The sequence below is a fragment of the Aotus nancymaae genome, unplaced genomic scaffold (assembly GCF_030222135.1).
Source record: "Aotus nancymaae isolate 86718 unplaced genomic scaffold, 86718_ANA_hifiasm-v0.15.2.pri h1tg000058l, whole genome shotgun sequence".
Lineage (NCBI taxonomy): Eukaryota > Metazoa > Chordata > Mammalia > Primates > Aotidae > Aotus > Aotus nancymaae.
This window is the reverse complement of record NW_026988472.1, coordinates 55,666,590-55,689,529: the sequence shown is the minus strand read 5'-3', so window position 1 is coordinate 55,689,529 and position 22,940 is coordinate 55,666,590. Positions and strand designations below refer to the sequence as shown.

Genomic DNA, 22,940 nt, shown 5'->3' with positions numbered 1-22,940 from the left:
CATAAGACAAGTTCTTAATGACTTATAAAGAGACTTGGACTCCCGCACAATAATAGCGGGAGACGTTGACACCACATTGTTAATATTCGACGGATCGACGAGATAGAAAATTAACAGGGACATTTATGATTTGAACTCAGACCTGGAACAAGTAAACTCAGTGAACATTTATAGAATTTTCCACCCCAGGTCCACAGAACATACATTTCTTTTAGTATCACATTACACCTATTTTGAAAGTGACCACATAATTGGAAGTAAATCACTCTTCAGCATTTGCATAGCATTTCACAGATTTAAATGAAATATTGGTTGGCTGTTTGTTATTTTCTTCCCTTATTCCTTCCTGTCTCCGCTGTTAAGCACAGTTATCGGCATAAAAGAGGTTTTTAATACCTGTTTTTAGATTGTATTCCAGCCTGGGCAATAGAGCAAGACTCTTGTTCTCTCTCCCCCTTTCTCTTTCTTTCTTTTTTTTCATAAAAAATAAGCTCTATTCCACTTCTTCACTGACATCCTGATCACTTCTTTCTTCAAAGCCTTAGCTTTTCTGACTCATCTCTTTGGATCTTATCTACTTCTACTCAAAAAAAACACACACACACAGGATCTGGCTTGAGGGAGTCAAATTTGGGACACTATGTGAGCATCAAAATTCATTATGTGAAGAATTATACAACACTGAATTTACAAAGGTAACAATTTCAGAATCCATGGTAATACTTAAAAACGGAGAGTAGAAAGCTCTTTTTTATAGAAAAATGTTAGCCAATGTAGAAGAAGTGCTAGAAGTAGAAAAATTACCATTTTGGAACCCCCACTGAAATAACTGAATAAGGCAATGGTCATCAACCGATGCTGAAACTATTCAAAGATGGTCAGGCAACAGGATATTCACCAACATGTTAATTACAATGAAAAAGCACACTTTATTATAGGATCTGACAATTACCACTTTAACAAGACGATCAAAACAGTGACATTATGTGCTTGCTGATATGGTATAATAAGTATATTACCTAAATGTGACATTAAATGTCTTGCCAACAAGATTTAATTGGAATCTAATCAATGAGAGAACAATCAGACAAACCCAGAATGTGGAATATTTTGAGACAACTGGCCTGGAATCTTCAAAAAAATTCAATGTCATGAAAAACATAATGGGGCTGGGTGCAGTGGCTGATACCTGTAGTTCCGGCACTTTGGGAAGCTGAGGCAGGAAGACTGCTTGAGCCCAGGAGTTTGAGACCAGCCTGGGCAACATGGCAAAATCCTGTCTCTACAAAAACTACAAAAATTAGGCACGTGTGGTAGCGTATGAGTGTAGTCCCAACTACTCCAGATGCTGAGGTAAGAGAATGACTTAAGCTTGGGAGGCGGAGGTTGCAGTGAGCTGAGCTCATGCCCCTGTACTCCAGCCTGGGTAACAAAACCAGACCCTATCTTTAAAAAAAAAAAAAGAAAAGAAAAGAAAAACATAGTGATTCAAAATATATTTAATGTTTGAACTGGGATTGAATCCAGAACTGGGGACAAAAGCAATAAAGGACACAGAAACAACTGGGGAAGACTGAATGAGATCTGAATATTATATATTATTAAGGTTAACTTTCTTAGGAGTGAAATATGATGCCTCCAACTTACTTCCAAATGATTCAGGAAAAAACAAAAAGTTTTAGGTATATAAAAATGAAGCAAACGTAGCAAAATGTTAACAATTGGTGAATATTGAGAAATTATATACTATAGTCTTTCAACTTTTCTGTAGGTTTACCATTTTCAAACTATAGAAGTTACAGGAAAGAACTTTACAACTTCTCCATTTTAATATCTATTAAACTCTCTGAGGATAAGACACAAGTATAAGCACAGTTTATATGTCTCTTCCATCTTTTGGGATGGGCCTTTATCATAACACTCCAAGGCTGGGCGCGGTGGCTCACGTCTCTAATCCCAGCACTCTGGGAGGCCAAGGCAGGCAGATCACTTGAGGTAAGGAGTTCTAGTCCAGCCTGGCCAACAGGTGAAATCTTGTCTCTATAAAAATACAAAAATCAGCTGGGCATGGTGGCAGGCGTCTATAATCCCAACTATTTGGGAGGCTGAGGCACGAGAATCGCTTGAACCCAGGAGGCAGAGGTGGCAGTGAGCCACTGCACTCTAGCCTGGGTGGCAGAGCAAGACTTTGCCTCAAAAAAACACTACGAGATTAGGGACCTTGCAAATATCATAAGCATCTAGAAGTAGAAGAGAAAATTAACATCTACTGAGTAGCTACTACATGTCAGGCACTGTACTATATGCTTTGTAGTCTGTCTCATTTTCTCTTAACTACCCTGGTAAGGATGGTTTTATTTTGTAACTAAGGAAACAGACTCAGAAGTTAGGCATCATGCCCCAAAACAAGTGGTACAACCTAACGAGTGCTATAATTTCATATACGGGCAACAATTACTGAGGAAAAGCCATCACAATTCCAGTTCCTTCAGTTCTACTTCAGAGAACACATCACATCCACCCCTGCCAGCCACCAATACAACCAACCTCAAATAAATCTGTCCCACAGCACTTCCTGCCTGCTATCTCTTACCTCTCAATTAGCTGTTTCCCCGAGACAATTTTGGTTCCTTCACCCTTGATAAGTTCTTCATTATCATTATGAATGACTGTCTTTTCCAACTCTTCCTCCTGCTCTTCTGTCATGGCAACAGGGTTGGAAGGTGGCGCATTTGTTTGATAATAGAGGGGGCAGAATTTGTTAGTCCTCATGTGTCCAATGGCACCACATGCCCCACATTTCAGCTGCAAAAGGAAAAGTATCAAACATGTCAGAGGTAAGTAGGCTAAAACACGTATCAGAGATAAGCAGGTAAGAAATACAGTCATCCCTCAGTATATGCAGCGGATTAGTTCCAGGACCCCCAAGTATAACAACATCCACACATAGTGAAACCCAGATATACAAAAAGCCAGCCCTCAATATACACAGGCTCCACATACCACGATCCACACATAAGTGGACCCATGCAGTTCAAATCCATGTTGTTCAAAGATCAACTGTATATACAACGTAGGGAGAAAACAAAGTCAGCTTCAGAACTTTTGCTCCAATAGAATTGTTACGCACTGATCAATCAGAAGCCACTAGAAAAACACTGCACGTACAGAAACAACACATGGGAAAAAAAAGAAATCCAGAGACTGAACATTGCTTTAAATATCAGGTAAGGGAAAAAAAAAAAAAAAAAGAAGAAGATTCCCACTCCCAATTTAAGTTGTAAACTATGAAAATATTAAATATGCAGGAGAAGAGCTGTTGGAAGCCCCAACGTCTACATTCAGAAGCATAATCAGCCTGCAAGGTATATTCCCATTCTCTATTCAGAACAAGAAAAAGGTTTGATAACACCAAGTCTCCATCTCAGTTGTGCAAACGAGTAGCTCTGGTATCCTAGGCCTTAGTTTCATCTGTAAAATGGGACCAATACTGTATCACACTTATCTAATGCCACAGACAAGAAAGGAACATTAAAATACTTAATGACCTCAGTACGCATTAAGAACTCTTTACATTTGTTGGATATTTTATAGTTTACAAAGTGCTTCCCTTGAATTATATCATTTAACACAACACCACTGCGGACGTATTTTATATTAGAGAAAACAAGCTTGGAGAAGGTCACAGACCTATTAAATGAATTCAGATCTTCCTTTTCTAAGTTCACGGCTCTTTCCACTCTACCACAACTACCTCATCTTATGATGCTAGTACAATCACAGTAGTATCTGTGATCCTACTAAGTGATGGAAAAACACATGTTTTATTTTTGTTGCTTCTTTTAATATGTGCAATATTTTAAAGATACATATTTAAAAATATATACAACGTATACACACAGGCAAGAGACATGAAAGTACATGTTAAAAAACCTACCAAACCTGGGCCAAGAGTGGTGGCTCAAGCGTGTAATCCCAACACTTTGGGAGGCCAAAGTGGGAGGATAACTTGAAGCCAGGAGTTCGAGACCAGCCTGGCCAACATAGGAAAACCCTGTCTTTACTAAAAATACAAAAAATTAGCCGTGCATAGTGGTGCACACCTGTAATCCCAGCTACTCGGGAGGGTGAGGCATGAGAATCCCTTGAACCCAGGAGGCAGAGGTTGCAGTGAGCCGAGATCACACCACGGCACTCCAGCCTGAGCGACAAAGCAAGACTGCCTCTAAAACAAACAAACAAAACAGCTACCAAACCTATCTCAACTCCTAGAAAATATTTCAGATGAAGAATAAGGCCAGGAGCAGTGACTCATGCCTGTAATCCCAGCACTTTGGGAGGCTGAGGTGGGCAGATCACCTGAGATCAAGAGTTTGAGACTAGCCTGGCTAACATGGTGAAACCCCATCTCTACTAAAAATACAAAAACTAGCTGGGTGTGGTAGCATATGCCTGGTAGCACAGCTACTTGGGAGGCTGAGGCATGAGAATCACTTGAACCCAGGAGGCGGAGGTTGCAACGAGCTGAGATTGTACCATTGCACCCCAGGCTGGGAAACAGAGTGAGACACTGCCCCCATCAAAAAAAAAAAAAAAAACAAAACAAAACAATAAATGACAGGCCAGGTATGGTGGCTCAACGCCTGTAATCCCAGCACTTTGGGAGGCCGAAGCAGATGGATCACCAGGTTAGGAGTTCAAGACCAGCCTAGCCCACATCGTGAAACCCCATTTCACTAAAAATATAAAAAATTAGCCAGGCATGGTGGCAGAGACCTGTAAGCCCAGCTATTCAGGAGGCTGTGGCAGGAAAGTCACTTGAAGCCAGGAGGCAGAGGTTGCAGTGAGCCAAGATCACACCACTGCACTCCAGCCTGGACAACAAGAGCAAAACTCCATCTCAAAAAACAAACAAAAAAAAAACAAATGACAGCCAATGAAAACAGCAGCACTGGGTGGGCACAGTGGCTCATGCCTGCAATCCCAGCACTTTGGGAAGCCAAGGTAGAAGGATCACTTTAGCTCCAGAGTTCGAGACTAGCCTGGGCAACATGGCAAGACCCCATCTCTACAAAAAATACAAAAGTTATCCAGGTGTGGTGGCACATGCCTGTAGCCCCAGCTACTCGGGAGGCAGAAGTAGGAGGATGGCTTGAGCCCAGGAGGCAGAGGCTGCAGTGAGCCAAAATCATGCCAGTGTGCTCCAGCCTGGGCAACAGAGTCAGACCCTGTCTAAAAAAGAGAGACAGAAAGAGAGAGAGAGAGAGAGAGAGAGAGAGAGAGAGAGAGAGAGAACAATGGCACCAGATTGGATGTGGAATTGTCAATACCACTCACATTAGTACTGAGAACGCTCAAGAAGTCACATCAATTCAAACCAGCTTTCCACAATATACTTCCCTCCTTCCCAGTAAAGGAGGATGTCAAAAGCTAAAGGAAAAGGTATACTTTCTTCCTTTGTTCCATGACCTGTAATCACATAACATGATACTTACTTTTAGGTCAGGACGCTCCTTCATTTTCTTGGGCTTCTTCTCAGGAGGACCCTTGAGCTTCTCCTTTTCCTGGTTCCGCTTAAGACGCCTCAGCTGCTCTTGAATCCTCCGCCGTTCTTTCCGCATCTCTTCTCGATGTCGTTCATCAAAAAGGGCAGATTTTCGACTGAACAATGTGGGAGGCAGAGGAAGAAAAATCACAGGACCATGAGCAAACCTTAACCAAGAAGACTATCCTGATAGTTTAACACCTCAGGACTAGAGTAATCCATCCAGGCTAAGATAAAAAGGGCTACGTGCCATTCCCATCTCCCTCCCTAATCAGCACTCCATTTGCAGAGGTAACTCTCTTAGAATAAGTCCTGAGTAATCTCTAAGATTTTTGCAAACCAATCAGTCAAAATGCAAAGGACCAAAATGGAACAAGACATGCCTTTATCTTGTGTCAAATAAAGGACAGAATTTTCCCTGTAATTTGGCTCTATTCAAACCCAAAATCTAAAGGCAAGACAGTTCTCAATTACAGCACAGTTCTAGAAACAACTGCGAAGAATCCCGTCTCTAAAACTTAAGCCCCCTCCCCCAATCACCATTCCCCATCATTATTATTCTCCCTATCACACTCAAAAGCGGTGAATTAGGACAGGCGCCGTGGCTCATGCCTGTAATTCCAGCACTTTGGGAGGCTGAGGCAGGCAGATCGCTTGACCCAAGTTCAAGACCAGCCTGGCCAACGTGGCAAAACCCCATCTCTACTAAAAATGCAAAAATTAGCTGGGCACGGTGGTGCACGTCTATAATCCCAGCTACTCAGGAGGCCGAGGCACGAGAATCGCTTGAACCCAGGAGGTGGAGGTTGCAGCGAGCCGAGATCATACCACTGCACTCCAGCCTGGGCCACAGAGCAAGACTCTGTCCTCAAAGAAGAAAATAAAAGTGGTGAATCAAACTCACATGAATTCTTCATCTTTTGTAGTCCGTATACGCACGTAGGCATCAATGACGGCTGGTTTTCGGACTGTCGCACAGCGAACATACTCTTTCCCCTCTTCACCTCGAAATGTGCGATAAATCTTGAGACAGCGTCCAGTGGCGGAAGAGTTAAGGCTAGTCACAGAAGCTGTGTCATCATCTCTGTGATTGTTTCCTGATGTTGCTGAGCCTGCTGCTGCAAGGTACAAAAGATTTTCAAATGTTCTCCTTACCTCCCAAATGATCATTTTCTTGGGGTTCAGTGGAGATATCAAAGCTCAATTCTACAAAAAGCATCAAAGTAATCATCAGTCCCAAGAATATACTGATTTGTCCTTTCCTGACTTCATTTTAGCCACTGTCAATTTCCCCACTTTTTTTAATTTTATTTTTTTTGAGACAGGCTCTCTCTGGCTCTGTCACCCAGGCTAGAGTACATGGGTGCAATCTCAGCTCACTGCAACCTGCACCTCCCAGGCCCAATCCATCCTCCCACCTCAGCCTCCTGAGTAGCTGGGACTACAGGTGTGTGCCACGACACCCAGGTAAATTTTCATAGAGATGGGGTCTTGTCATGTTGCCCAGGCTGGTCTCTTAACTCCTGGGCTCAAGCAATAGGCCAGCCTTGGCCTCCCAACAGGCTGGGATTACAGGTGTGAGCCACCATGCCTAGCCAATTTCCCAACTTTTCTAAGTACAAAAAGTTCTGAGAGAACCTCAAAGAACTACATGTTTGCTATAGGAGACAGAGAAACAGACTCCTCTGAACACAAGGGCAAGAGAAAAGACCAAGTAGGAAGTGGGTGATGATCACATTACAAATAAAAGCATGCAAGGCCAAGCGAAGTGGCTTATGCCTGTAATCCCAGCATTTGGGGAAGCTAAGGTAGGAGGATCGCTTGAGCCCAGGAGTTTGAGACCCGCCTGGGCAACAAAGGAAGACGCTGCCTCTATAATTTTTTTTCTCCTAGCCAGGTGTGGTGGTATACACCTGTAGTCCCAGCTACTCAAGAGGCTGAGGTGGGAGGATCCCTTGAGCCCAGGAGGTTGAGGCTGCAGTGAACGAGCCATGCTTGCACCACTGCACTCCAGCCTGGGCAACAGAACGAGACCATTAAAAAAAAAAAAAAGGTACCCAAGCATGCAATTCGGAGAAAAATAAATGGCACTACAAAAACAAGTCCTGAGTCTTAAAGCCTAGCTAGCATATGCTTCTCAAGCATTAATATGAATAGGAATCACCTGGGGATCTTGTTCAAATGCAGGTTTTTTGTTTTTTTTTTTTTTGAGACAGAGTTTACTCGCTACCGCAACCTCTGCCTCCCAAGTTCAAGTGATTCTCCTGCCTCGACCTCCCAAGTAGCTGGGATTACAGGCACCCACCATCATGCCTGGCTAATTTTTGTAGAGATGAAGTTTTACCATGTTGGCCAGGCTGGTCTTGAACTCCTGACCACAGGTGATCTGGCCGCCTCTGCCTCCCAAAGCACTGGGATTACAGGTGTGAGTCACCATGCCAGACCTTGAAATTTACTACTTTTGTAATCAATGGTACCAACATCTTTCTAGTAATCCCAGAATAAAATCTTAAGGTTGCCTCGATTTTCATCCTCAATCCCCTCCATATTCCAACTCAATTCAGGTCATTATTATTCCCACCCTCAATTTCCATAATTTTAAAACTCTTTTTTTAGGATCTAAGACTCCTTCTGAGGATCTTCTGAAAGCCATCAATGTTCTCAGAAAATGCACATATAAGGCCAGGTACAGTAGCTCATGCCTGTAATCCCAACACTTTGGGAGGCAGAGGCAAGTGGACCACTTTGAGCTCAGGAGTTCAAGACATCCTGGGCAACATGGTGAAATCTCACGTCTACAAAAAATACAAAAATTAGCCAGGCAAGGTGGGGGCGTGCACCTGTAGTCCCAGCTACTCGGGAGGCGGAGGCAGGAGGATTGCTTGAGCCTGGGAGGCGGGGGCTGCAGTAAGCCAAGATCATACCACTGCACTCCAGCCTGGGTGACAGAATGAAACCCTGTCTCCAAAAAAGAGAAAGAAAATGTACATTTGCATATTTTTACATGTAATTTCAGAAGTTTCAAAGACAACTCCCTAAATTCACTTACAGATTCTGTATTAATAACTCTTGGTCGGGTGCAGTGGCTCACACCTATATTCCCAGCACTGTGGAAGGCCGAGGCAGGTGGATCACCTGAGGTCCAGAGTTCAAGACTAGCCTGACCAACATGGAGAAACCCTGTCTCTACTAAAAATACAAAATTAGCCGGGCATGGTGGCGCATGCCTATAATACCAGCTACTCGGGAGGCTGAAGCAGGAGAATCACTTGGACCCAGGAGGTGGAGACTGCAGTGAGCCGAGATCGCACCATTGCACTCCAGCCTGGGCAACAAGACTGAAACTCCATCTCAAAAAAAAAAAAAAAAAAAAAAAAAAAAAAAAAAAAAAAAAAAACTCTTACCCTCTAGGATAAATGCACAAAAAGCTCATTTGAAGTACAGCACTGATAGCTCAGGCTTGGCCAAGCACCTGATACAGAGGCAACAGTGGATTGACAGCATCTTTTCAATTTACCCTCCACAGACGAGCCTAGAGCCCAGTTTGTAAAAAGCTTTCTACTTCATCTACAGACTTCCACATGCATCCCCTGTATCTTCTGCCTCCAGATCCACCTCAATTACAGTCTGCAGTTATTTATGCTCGTTTTTCAGTCCTTCTCTTTTGTATCTGTCTGTGAAGTCACTATCCTCACCCAGTAGCATTCGCTGTAGTTCCTTCCGCTCCTGCTCCTCCCGTTCACGTGATAGCTGAGAGCTGGTTTTCTTGTTCTGCAACATGTTCTCAATGTTCTTTCCCATTTCTTCAAAGTCACTATCTTCAGCTGAGCTACTGTCTGTGTCAGTTGATAAGACTTCAGTTGACGACAGAACCCTAAAAAGAGAAAAATCGATGTGCAGAAAGAGCTAAAGAAATATGGTTGCAGGCAAAAGTAAAAAACTGGGAGATCAACCTTAAAAAAGGCAGACTCAAAATCCACTAAGACATGGGGCCCGTAACAGAAAAGCTTTACAAAGTTTTCCTAGACATTTGGTAAACAAGACAAGTTTGAAAAACTGTAGTAAGTCTTTCAGAATTCCTGGAGAGAACTTGAGAAATAAATCAGCACACTGGTCATTTTTAGTAGTGTATTACTCTCCTCTCACACCCCACCCACCTGTCACCTGCTACCATTGTGCTGTCTGTTAGGCCCAAGTAGGCCATAAGAGTTGTCACGAAACCTAGCGCTCAAGACCAGCATCTCTTTCCATTCAAAAATTTTGCCAAGTTGGTTTGAAGGAGTAGGTACTCTGGTGGTGGTATTACAAGCAGATACTACCCTGACATGTTGGATATCTGACTACCTAGGTAGTGATACTTTTAAGTGACCTCCTCTTTATTATGAAATAGTGCCTGGAACTTCTCCCCTTTCCAGCTTGAATTTTCTGTAGCACTAAAATGACCCACTTGTTCTGTAGGTCAAAGATGCGCTGACATTCCTCTTTGTAACGCTCTTGATGCTCAGCCACAGAAAACCTTGATCCACGTGCAAATTTACTCATGGGCCCCTCTCCAGAACGAGCCTGTTCTGTTGACATTGTGCGCACCACATCAATCACTTCCCAGCGGGACAATTTTTTAATCTATAAGACAAATAGCCACACGCAAATATATATACACACACACATACACACACACACACACACACACAATCATTCAGGGATTTCAAAGGAGTAGCCAATGTACACAATCAGACCAGAAAAAAAAAATCCCAAAGCAGATTACAAAGAAAGATAACTCCTGAAACAATATCTAAGACTTGGCCTACTACACCCTACAATACAAAGTTCCCCAGATAGTTCTTTACGTCTGCCTTCTAGCGATTCCCTCTCTATAGAAAGCCCCTAGTATCCTCTATGTTTTCACCTCCACACTCACCTCTTCCTCAGGCACACCAAATTTACGTAGAAGTTGCTTGGCATTTTTCAGAGAAAGGCGACGAAGGTCTGCATCTGTTCCTGTCACTGTCTTCTTCACTGGCCGGGGCTCTTTATCATCCTACCTCAAACAAAAGAAAAAAGTGAGAATCCTAAAAACCTGAGCTCCTTGTAAGTAGGCATCTAAGTCATTCTTCTAACTGAACTACATTCCAAGTCCTCCACTCACCCATTTCTTTCTCCCCTGACTTTCTCATTCTAGAAATAAACACAATCTCACCTTCTGCTGTGTTGGTTTGTTTGGAATCTTCACATAGGAGAATCCTTCACCACACCCTGTGGGATCGGCCACCCCAGTCACCTCTAGGAGACACTTGCCCTTCATGGCAGCAATGAAGGCCCTTGTGGTGTTCCAAGGAGCAGTGCGAACCTGAGATTAAAAAAAAGATTTTCAGGGCAATGGGAAACATTTGTTCTATGTCTAGCCAGTACCTACAAGAGTAGAATAATTACAAACAATTTCATGCTTTCTTTTTTTCTGCTTTTTAATTTTTGTGGGTTCATGCTTTCTTAAACTGTCCACAAAAATCAACAGTTAAATAAGAGATCAAGAGCTCAGCCAATATAAGGAGAAGAATAAGGAACAGTGGTATCCCTTCAGCCCCATATCCTTTGGACTTCAATAAGCATTCTTAAGGACAGTATTTTCCTCACAGTCATGATGCTCAAAGTTAGACTAATGCCTACATTTTATTGTCCAATTGCTCAAATAGCTGTTAGGGAATGAAATCTATTTTCTCAAAATAGTTGATATGCTTGCTTTAAAAGCATGGGCCCCCTATGCCAGTGACACTAAACTAAAGCCCATTCTATTTCTGCCACTGGTTTGGTCAAAAAGGTCTGTCCTCTCCTGGGACCCTGAATAGTGTTTACTAAACCCCTCAAAATTCTTACAAAATTAAGCCAAGGGGTGACTGTGCCTGCCCACACAGACCAGTCAGCAGTACACATGAGGCCAGGTGTGGCGGCTCATGCCTGTAATCCCAACACTCTGGGAGGCTGAGGCAGGCAATTATGTTGAGACCAGGAATTCAAGACCAGCCTGGCCAACATGGTGAAACCCCGTCTCTACTAAAAATACAAAAATCCGCCAGGTGTGGTGGCGCACATCTATAGTCCCAGCTACTCAGGGGCCTGAGGCATGAGAATGGCTTGATCCCAGGAGGCAGAGGTTGCAGTGAGCAGAGATTGCACCACTACACTCCACCCTGGGTGACAGAGTGAGATTCTGTCTCAAAAAAAGAAAAAAAAAAAAGAGTAGACCAGGCACGGTGGTTCACACCTGCCTCCCCTACTTTGGGGAGGCCAAGGCGAGCAGATCACCTGAGGTCAGGAGTTCAAGACCAGCCTGACCAACATGGAGAAACCTCATCTCTACAAAAATTACAAAATTAGCCAGGTGTGGTGGCCCATGCCTGTAATCCCAGTTACTCGGGAGACTGAGGCAGGAGAATCACTTGAAACCAGGAGGTGGAGTTTGCAGTCAGCCGAGATTTCTTTTTTAGAGACAGGATCTCACTATGTTGGCCAGGTGACTGGTCTTGAACTCCTGGCCTCAAACAATCCTCCTGCCCTGGCCTCCCAAAGTGCTAGGATTCCATGCCTGAGCCACTGTGCCTGGACTCAACAGAATTCTGAATTTCTGAAATTCTTAGATATCCACTCATTTTTCATTCCAACCTCAAAAGAGTAGTACAACAATGATTCTTTACTCACTCTGTGTGGCCTCATTTTCTGCTTCATTTTATAATTAATTAATTCATTTAACAAATATTTATTGAATACCAACTACACACTACTCCATGCTACTTTTCATGAACCTCAAGTCAATGAGGGAAAAACAGCCAACCAAGTTCAGTACTATGAGATCATGGTAAGAAAGTGGAGGACGCCAGGCACAGTGGCTCATGCCTATAATCCCAACACTTTAGAAAGCCAAGGCAGGATGATAGTTTGAGCCCAGAAGTTCAAGATCAGCCTGAGCAACACAGTGAGATCCCATTTCTTTTGTTTGTTTTGAGACAAAGTGTCGCTCTTTTTGTCCAGGCTGGAGTGTGATGGCGTGCTCTCGGCCTGCTGCAACCTCTGCCTCCCAGGTTCAAGTGATTCTCCTGCCTTAGCCTCCCGAGTAGCTGGGATTACAAGCATGCGCCTGGTTAATTTCATATTTTTTTTTTCTGAGACAGAGTCTCGCTCTATCATCCAAGCTGGAGTCCAGTGGTGCGATCTTGACTCACTGCAACCTCCGCCTCCCGGGTTCAAGTGATTCTCCTGCCTCAGCCTCCTGACTAGGTGAGACTACAGGTGTGTGCCACCACGCCTCGCTAATTTTTGTATTTTCAGTAGAGATGGGGTTTCACCATATTGGCCAGGCTGGTCCTGACCTCGTGATTCGCCCGCCTTGGCCTCCCAAAGTGCTGGAATTACAGGCATGAGCCACCACACCTGGCCTAATCTTGTATTTTTAGTACAGACAGGATTTCACCATGCTGGCCAAGCTGGTCTCGAACTCCTGACCTGAAGTGGTCCACCCACCTCGGCCTCCCAAAGCGCTGAGATTACAAGTGTGAGCCACTGCACCCGGCCATGAGACCCCAATTCTACAAAAAATGCAAACAATTAGCTGGGTGTGGTGGTGTGTGCCTGTTGTCCCAGCTACTCGAGAGGCTGAGGTAGAAGGATTGGTTGAGTCCAGGAGTTCAAGGCTACAGTGAGCTGTGATCTCGTCACGGTACAGCCTGGGTAACCACAGCAAGACTCTGTCTTGGGAAAAAAAAAAAGTAAAGAGGTGCTATATGTACATAATGAAAGAAGAATTATCATCCAATCCAAACCCAGGGTGGCATGAGGGAAAAAGGAAAAGATTCCCAGAGAAAATCACTTGTAGATGAGAGTCCAATGGCAGAGGAGTGCAGAAAAAAATATGTCAGCAGAGGATGCAACAGTTGCAAAATTCTGGAAGAGGAGAGAAATTTAAGAAACTGAATGAACTCCAGTATCAATGGAGCTTAGACTATAAGACAGGCAGTGACAGGAGACGAAAGGAGGTCAGAGTTATATTCAAGTCCCAAATCACATGGAGTCTTACAAATCATGTCAAAGTCTTCTTTCTAAAAAAAAAAAATGAAAATTCTGCCAGGCACAGTAGCTCATGCCTGTAATCCCAGCATTTTTTGGGAAGCCAAGACATGGGGATCACTTGAGGTCAGGAGTTTGAGAGTAGCCTGGCCAACATGGTGAAACCCCATCTCTACAAAAAATGCAAAAAATTAGCTGGGCATGGTGGCACACACCTGTAGTCCCAGCTACTCAGGAGGCTGAGGCAGGAGGATCGCTTGAACCCGGGAGGCGGAGGTTGCAGTGAGCCAAGATCACATCACTGCACTCTAGCTTGGTGACAGAATAAAACTCCATCTCAACAAAAAACCTATCATAGCAAATATTTGACATATCAAATATCATCTTTTCTGACATGAATAAAACAGGAAGGCATCAAATAGTATACTTTAAATGTGTGCTGTTTACTGTATGTCAATTTTATCTCAATAAAGCTGTCTATTTTCTGCTGGCATGGATAAAGTAGGAAGCATCAAATGGCATACTTCAAATGTGTACAGTTTATTGTTTATTAATTTTATCTCAACAAAGCTGTCTCTTTTAAAAGGATAAATGAGATGTATTAAAGACTAATACAGGCCGGGCGCGGTGGCTCACACTTGTAATCCCAGCACTTTGGGAGGCTGAGGCAGGAGAATTGCCTGAACCCAGGAGGCGGAGGTTGTGGTGAGCCGAGATCGCGCCATTGCACTCCAGCCTGGGTAACAAGAGCGAAACTCCGTCTCAAAAAAAAAAAAACAAAAACAAAAACAAACCTAATAATACACACTAGTATAAAGCCTTACTTCATCATCAATCTTCATCTGGAAATCTTCCTCATTTTCTTTTTCTGGAGCAAAAAAGGATTTCTCACCATAGCCAGCATCCTGGAAAGGACAGATCCATGCATAAATCAGTCAGTTGAAAAACACAAAGCACAAGTTTTTTTTTACTGAATAGCAAGTACAGAATATGCACAGATGGATTCCACAAAGTTTTCACTGTATCTAACACCACGGCACAGCCTTAAGCCATGAGAAGATACATTACCACATGCCAAGGAGCTTACTAGCAGATATACAGATAGTTACAGCCCATAAACAAGCTGAACAGAGATGCTCATTAACTGACACTCATTAGCTCAGGGGGACAGAGCTGTGCCGTCCCACCCCAGCTGGACCTTTTCTATTTTGGCCTTGTAAGAATTCTGTAAACCATACATTCAGCACCATCATCATCTCTGCCCACCTAAGAGGCTGACAAGTACTTTCCCTGCTTATATGCTTATCGTGCAAAGAAGAGATTAAAGTCACCCAGTCACCATTTTCAAAGCAAAACAATATGCCCAAAGTTCCTCATTGAGCCTTCCCACTGATACTTAGCTACACTGTAGTTTTCCCCAGAACTGATGGACATAGGAAGTACTTTATACAACTTGAACTTTTTAGTAATTGGTAATAATCTAGTAACCACCATCCCTAAGCCAGTGAGAGAGAGAGTCTTCTCTCTCATCTCTCTGCGGGGGGAGAAGGGAAACAACCACAGGCGTAAGTGGTGTCTGAGAGGAAGGTGTTCACCTTCAGTCGTTGCTCTGCAGCTATCATGCTGTAATAAGCACAGCACTGCTCTGGTGACACCATAGCTCTGATCTCTTCTTCCGCTGGTAAACGAAAATCAGACTTAAGCACCCACCAGTTTGAGTCCATCCCTGGAAAAGACATATACATAGAGAATGAGACCATGCTGAATTATTCCAAAGGCCCTGATATTTATTGACAGCAACAGAGACAGCAAACCAAAACTGCTAACAGGCCTAGCCACAGCTGGCATGACAGGCCAAGAAAACCCCTACTGCTAAGTTTCCTACAATTCATAAAAGATACCCAACAATCACACTAAATTTCCTGGCAGCCAAATTCAAAAAAGCAACCAGAGCCTTAGAAGATCTGCTGCCTCCTTTCAACGGTCATCAATTTCTATTTTATTAAAACTGTATGTTTATCCTTTAACTCAAAGTCATCAAAATTCTTTTCTTGGAAAAAGGCAGACAAATAACTAGTTACAACGTATGACCTGTGCGTTTGAAGTCAGCGCAGAGCTTTAGCCTCTTCCGGATGCTGCTTTCTGAATGAGAAGGAAAGGCTTTTTTTATATCTTCCATTCGTATCCTCCGTGGCCGATCTTTACTCTTCCAGAAAAGACGGTAAATAAAAACCTGCCCAACAAACCAAGTGTATGTTTTTTTGGCAAAGGAAAGGATAAAAGTCCTCACTAGGGCCTCTTCCCTTGCTAAGCTCTAATGTATTTTCATCTTTCCTAATGTGCTCCCAAACCCACACACCCCACATTTTCTGAGACAGTCTCACTCTGCCTCTACCCAGACTGGAGTGCATTGCCATGATCTCAGTTCACTGCAACCTCGGCCTACCAAGCTCCAGCAATTTTCTTGCCTCAGCCTCCAGAGTAGCTGGGACCATAGGCGCACGCCACCACGCCCGGTTAATTTTTGTATTTTTAGTAGAGACAGGGTATTGCCGTGTTGGCCAGGCTAGTCTCAAACTCCTGACCTCAAGTGATCCACTCGCTTGAGCCTCCCAAAGTGCTGGGATTACAGGCATGAGCCACCACACCTGGCCCCAACGTACCCTTTCTATATACAACACAACCCCCTTCCTATCCTCCCATTCTTACCTGTAGAAAGTCTCGAATATGCGTATTGGCCCTTTTGGAGTTAGGCCCAGGAACTTCAAATAAGGGACACTGCTGGCCAACCACAAAAATAGCCACTAATAACCGAATATAGTAACCCTGTCTTGTCCGAATGATCAGGAAATCAGTTTCTGGCATCTTAGGAAGATAAATTGGAGCACGAAAAAGGTTGTTTTCAAATGCCTAACAAAAGTAAAACCACAAAAGTTATATACAGAGTAGTCCTGGGAAATTCAGTCCACTACTGAGAAAGCAAAATCAAGCTTATTGCTCTCCATCTTCATTATGCCATCTAAAGTCTATCCAGTAATACAAATAAATAATAATATGGATTATCAAATACAATTAAACAATTTTTCATCCACTGTCTATCCTTCAGAGTCAGTAGGGGAGAAAATACAGCATGTAAATTCAGATGAAGCTAGCTCTGCCATTACCTGTATGATGTCAGACAAGCTATTTAACATGTCTGAGCTTAGTTTCCCTCACCTACAAAACAGAGATAACTTAAAAATGCCTATACCTTGGGGTTGGGGTAGGAAAAAAAAATGCCTATGCCTCACAAGACTGCTATGAAGATCACACATGAAAATTACTTTATAATGTACTAAGTACTATACTACTACTCTAGATCCCAATGTAGCCCGACATACAACAGATGAAAATAACATTTGTTGAATAAATTAGGGAATTAATTAACAAATAAAACAACACTGGGCACAGTGGCTCATGCCTGTAATCCCAGCACTTTGGGAGGCCGAGGCAAGTAGATCACTCGACCTCAGGAGTTCAAGACCAGCTTGGGTAACATGACAAAACCCCGTCTCTACAGAAAATACAATAATTAGCTGGATGTGGCGGCATGCACCTGTTGTCCCATCTACTTGGGAGCCCGAGTTGGGAGGATGGCTTAAGCCCAGGAGGCAGAAGTTGCAGTGAGCCAAGATCATACCACTGCACTCCAGCCTGGGTGACAGAGCCAGACCCTGCCTCCAAATAAATAAATCATAAAACAACCAATGAGGTAGAAAGAGTGCTAGACAGAATAGGCTGGAAAAAAAAGGAAAACAAGACAGTAGGACAGAGGACAGCTGAACAGAAACATGTGAGCTAGTTTAAATAGAGGCCAGATAGGGATCAACTGTCACAAGAAACCTGAGTCTAAGGAAAGCCTTCCCGGAAATCAGAAGAGTAGACAGAAGGAGGGAAGATCACCACTATGAGTGTGGGAAGAAAATTCTAAATGTGAAATATAGGCAGAAAAAAGAATTACAGAAGAATACAGTAAAAGATCTTTAAGAGACCACAAAGGTAGCCACAAAAGAAGAGGCTGGATTGGTAGAAAACCTCAACAGAAAGTTCCAGGGAGAGAACAACAATATAAAGATGATACTCAAAGTCTGGTAGGCAATAGACTATGGATATAAAGGATAAAGAAAAAACAGCTTTGCTGATGCTTTAGGAGAATAAACAGTAACGACAGTAGAATAAATTAGGTATAAGAATAGGACCGATGGTTAAGATTGCCAAGAGTAATGAAATGGAGGAAAAAGCAAGATAGGAGCGTGCTAGAGATTTTCCACATCATTTGTGAACCACCATACTCCCCCCTTGAATATATAAAAGCTGTTACCAGAGAGCCTCTTTACACGCATTAGAACAAATGAGAAAAAAAAAAGCATTTCACTATGGCGGGGGACTGTAGATGGCACAGTTAGCTGTGGTTCAATATTCACAAAAAACACAGCTAATATGATCAAAATGTTATCAATTTTATATACAAAAATTAAACATCCATAAATTATAGTAAATTCATCCTACGTTGACTATCTTATGCTTCCCAGATGTTACTGAGCTTACCAGTGTGTATTTTTAAAAATCTATTTTGTATTTAGAATAATAACAACACAATTCACGGTTTTTTGTTTTTCTTTTTAAGAGACGGGGGTCTCGCTATGTTGCCCAGGCTGGAGTGCAGTGGCTATTCACAGGTGCAATCCTACTACTGATCAGCACGAGAGTTTTGACCTGCTCCATTTCTGACCTGGGCCGGTTCACCCCTCCTTAGGCAACCTGGTGGTCCTCTGCTCCCAGGAGGTCACCATATTGAGGCCAAACTTAGTGTGGACACCCGATTGGTATAGCGCACCACAGCCCAGAACTCCTGGGCTCAAGCGACCTTCCCGCCTCAGCCTCCCAAGTAGCTGGGACTACAGGCATGCGCACCACGCCCAGCCACGATCAGTTTTAAGAAAAAGATTTCTTTAAAACATTTTTGGATTATACGGATCTTCTTTGTACTTGATATACAAACCATCTCAATCAAGTAGAATGATAATCTTTCTGGGCTGACTGGCTCCTCATTTATCAATTTCCTTAGTTAACAGTAAAAATAGGAAAGAGTTCCTCACCTGCAGTAATTGGCCAGGATGGAGAGAGCCCAGAAAAGGAGATGTATGGCAGTAAACAGTTTCCCCATATTTACAATCTGGTGCTCCAGGATCTTTTCCAGGTTTCTACAAGGAACACAGAAGATCCAGTTATTAATCATAGAATATAATCAATAACCCTACACGATATGAGCATAGCACTTTACTAATACAGGTTGAGTATCCCTTAGCCAAAATGCTTGGGACCAGAAGTGTTTTGAATTTTGGAATAGTTGCATTATACTTACCAGGTGGCCATTCTCAATCTGGAAATCCAAAATGCTCCAATGAGCATTTCCTTTGAGTATCATGTTAGTGATCAAAGACTTTTGGATTTTGACTTTGGATTCTGAGATTTGAGATGCTCAATGTTGTTACAAAAAAGGTACCACTCCTTTCTCCCAAGAAATTTATGGTCTAAATGTATTCACAGATTATCAGTCGTTCTCTAACTACAGCTATGTTAATAACAAAAAGTTTGTACGTAAGCAACATACGTCTAAAAACAATCTTCTGAGCAGACTCACCCGTTTATAGTAGTTCTTTATCTTGGTTGCCATGCCAACCTGCATCATTAAGGGTCCATTTTCCTCACTATATTCTGCAAGAATAAGATCTCCATCTTTGCCCGTGAGGTCCTGAGGCGTGCGCATAAAAAACATCTCTCCACCACCTGAAGCTTGCCTCTCTTGTTCTCTCATCTGCCCAGAACAAAGAAAATACCATCTAGTTCCTGACAGGACAATTACTACACACAATGAAGTTGTTCAATCTGAGACAAACATATCAAAAAGATTTTACCTTGCCAATTTTCAGTTTCATAATGAAAACTTTCAAATATACTGTAGAGTTCAAAGAATAGTACAGTCAGCCCTCCATATCCACGTACGGGTTCTACATCCGTCAAATCAACCAACCACAGATAGAAAATATTCAGAAAAAACTGCATCTGTGCTGAACAGATACAGACTTTTCTTGTCATTATTCCCTAAACAGTGTAACAACTATTCACATAGCATTTACATTGGAGTAGTTATTATAAGTAATCTAGAGATGATTTAAAGTATAAGAGAGGATGTGTACAGATTATGTGCAAATATTAAGCTATTTTATCAGAGACAGGAACATCTAAACATTTTGGTATCCGGAGGAGGTCCTAGAACCAATCTCCCATGGATACCTAAGGACGACTGTACTATGAACACTTATTATCCCACATAACTGTTCATATTTTGCCGTTTTTAAAGACCTGTATCTTTCTATAGACTTTGCTGGATGATTTTTGAAAGATGCAGTCATTGTGACGCCTCACCTTTAAATATTTTCACATGCATCACTTAACAATAAAGACATTCTCTCCTAAATAACCAAAATAACATTCTATCACATCTAACAACCAACTCCCTAATACCATCTAATATCCAGTACATTTTCCTAATTTATATCCCAATATCCTTTATAGCTGTTTTCTAACCAGAATTCAACTATACCTTGGCCTTTTTTTTGATGTGCTTTAGCAAAGGTTGGACTGAGTGGGGACCTGGCTGAGACAGTGCCCCTTTTTCAGAGGCGGGCGATGGAACTGCCGGAGTTTGATGGGCCCCATGTGGGTGGGAAAGAAGGGCTGCCGTAACTCCACAGCAGGAATTGAGTGCTAAAACAGGAAACAAAAGGGTTAAAATTAGCTAATTCCAGCCTGAATAAGATTTTCCCATATCCTCCGTCAGAACAAAGCCACGGGGTTCTCCTCTATCACAGAAAAGACACTATTTGTACCTGGATAATATTCCCTCCAAAGGTGCCTCGAAGACCCTGTTGCTTGGGGTAATAATACTCATCATTGGAGAGATTCCACGGATCTTTCACTTCTGGCTGAGACATGTTCTAATGATAGATCATCAAACAAATCTAGTCAGACTACCCTTCCCTATTACCTTTCTTTATTCTTCTAAACACCAAGTCCCTTTTTTCTTCACACACCTGCTGTGGTTCTTCCTTGATGACTCCTGTTTTCCCTAAGAGAATTCGACTCTTCTTCAGAGATGACTCCTTCTTACTCTCCTTGGAGGGGGAGTTAGAGGTGGCCTCTTCCTTCTCATCAGGAATTTCTGAGGATAAAACAAAAATCACTTGAGTTGCTATCCCTGAATATTCACCTTTCCTACAGACAAGTTTCCAGTTCTCTTTTTTAAGGTGGTGGATGTCCCAATGAAGTTCTTAACTAGGTCTTTCATCTCACCCCAGATCACTTCTAGTCCATCATTCACTAACTGAACTATACCTATATCTTTCATCCCAACCCAAATCTCTTCTAGCCCATGATCCACTAACTGAACTACACACCTGACATCTCAGAAGTACTACTTTCCAACATTCCTACATGAGTTTTTCCTAAGCAATACACAAAAAATATAAACAGTCACAACTCTGCTCTCTCAAACTGCTACCTGGAAGTTTCTAGTCCATGATTCACTAACTGAATACACTATACTCTTGACATCTCAAAGTTACAACTTTCTAACATTCCTGCATGAGTGTTCCCTAAGCATATACACAAGTAATATGAACAGTCAAAACTTTGCTCTCTCAAGCCGCTACCTACAAGTTTCTAGTCCTAATCTTCTGCAACCCTTCTGAGTTCCTCCTGTTCCTTGACATTAACAGCAAGTTGCCAAAGGAGAAAGAACACTGGCCTCTGCCAGTAATATACCCAAAATGAGGTTCTCATCATTGGGATCAAGTGTCAAAACAGGAGGTTCCAACAGCCGGGGCATGGCCTGAGCATCCCAAACGATACTGTCTTCCCAGCTGGAATGCATTGGCGTGATCTTGGCTCACAGCAACGTCTGCCTCCCGGGTTGAAGTAATTGTTGTGCCTCAGCCTATCGAGTAGCTGGGATTACAGGCATGTGCCACTGCCCAGCTAATCTTTGTATTTTTAGCAGAGATGGGGGTTTTACCAGGTTGGCCAGGCTGGTCTGCAACTCCTGATCTCAAGTGATTGGCCTGCCTTGGGATCCCAAAGTGTTGGGGTTACAGGCGTGAGCCACTGCCCCGGGATACAAAAATGTCTAATTTTTAAAACGTAAGACATAGGGTTTTTCCCTTTCATTCTGCCCACTTTATGGGTTGTGTGTTATTATGAACGTTTCATAATTAATTTATTGATAGATGTTGTATTTGTTAATACAGTTGACTACCATTTGTTGTTAACATACTTTACCATATCATTTATTATCATAATTTAACCAGTTCCTTCTTAAACATTTAGACTATTTAAATTTGAACTATTAGAAACAATACTGCAATGAACATTTTTGACTACAACATTATTTTATTGATTGATCGATTGATTGAGATGAAGTTTCACTCTTGTTGCCTCAGGCTAGAGTGCAATGGCATGATCTCAGCTCACTGCATCCTTTGCCTCTCGAGTTCAAGTGATTCTCCTGCCTCAGCCTCCTGAGTAGCTGGGATTACAGGCATGCATTACCACGCCCAGCTCATTTTTGTATTTTTTTGCGGAGACAGGATTTCACCATGTTGGTCAGGCTGGTCTCGAACTCCTGACCTCAGGTGATCCACCCACCTTGGCCTCCCAAAGTGCTGGGACTACAGGCATGAGCGACCGCGCCTGGCCTACACTACTTCTTTTAAGATAACAGGGAAATTTCCAAACAGTATAAAATCTATTTACTAACAATATATACAACTTTAAAAAAAAAAAAAAAACCTGGGCTGGGCGTAGTGGCTCACGCCTATAATCCCAGCACTTTGGGAGGCTAAGGCAGGTAGATCACCAGGTCAGGAGTTCAAGACCCACGGTGAAACTCTCTACTAAAATACAAAAATTAGCCGGGCGTGGTGGCGGGTGCCTGTAATCCCAGCTACTCCAGAGGCTGAGGAAGGAGAATCACCTGAATGCAGGAGGTGGAGGGTGCACTGAGCCAAGATCGTACCACTGCACTCCGGCCTGGGCGACAGAGCCAGACTCGGTCTCCAAAAAAAAAAAAGACGACGACTTAACAGTGTGAAAAGCTCCATACTCAGCATCTTAACAACAAAAATCATTATCTGGAAGAGGTCAACGGTTTGCAATGTAGGTATTCACCATAGAACATACCTTTCCAGGTCGAAATTCTGGAAAAAGTTCTGTGACACTTGGCAACAGCTTGGTGGCATCG

At 42.7% G+C, this 22,940-nt stretch overlaps 1 protein-coding gene across 1 annotated transcript in view; it reads right to left on the bottom strand.

Annotated features, from left to right (window-relative positions):
* The window catches only part of LOC135269912 (transcription initiation factor TFIID subunit 1-like), a 31,832-nt gene extending 10,242 nt beyond the window's left edge, over positions 1–21,590 (bottom strand). The window contains 18 exon segments of the mRNA XM_064364541.1: positions 2,594–2,805; positions 5,496–5,661; positions 6,450–6,663; positions 9,241–9,419; positions 9,993–10,168; positions 10,464–10,583; positions 10,743–10,892; positions 14,425–14,505; positions 15,196–15,326; positions 15,692–15,833; positions 16,310–16,510; positions 18,739–18,843; positions 19,284–19,457; positions 20,247–20,317; positions 20,320–20,410; positions 20,533–20,640; positions 20,737–20,864; positions 21,467–21,590. Of these exon segments, the coding sequence (XP_064220611.1) occupies positions 2,594–2,805; positions 5,496–5,661; positions 6,450–6,663; positions 9,241–9,419; positions 9,993–10,168; positions 10,464–10,583; positions 10,743–10,892; positions 14,425–14,505; positions 15,196–15,326; positions 15,692–15,833; positions 16,310–16,510; positions 18,739–18,843; positions 19,284–19,457; positions 20,247–20,317; positions 20,320–20,410; positions 20,533–20,640; positions 20,737–20,864; positions 21,467–21,575 (2,558 nt within the window). The 5' untranslated portion in view covers positions 21,576–21,590.
* Positions 21,591–22,940: the final 1,350 nt, after the last annotated feature.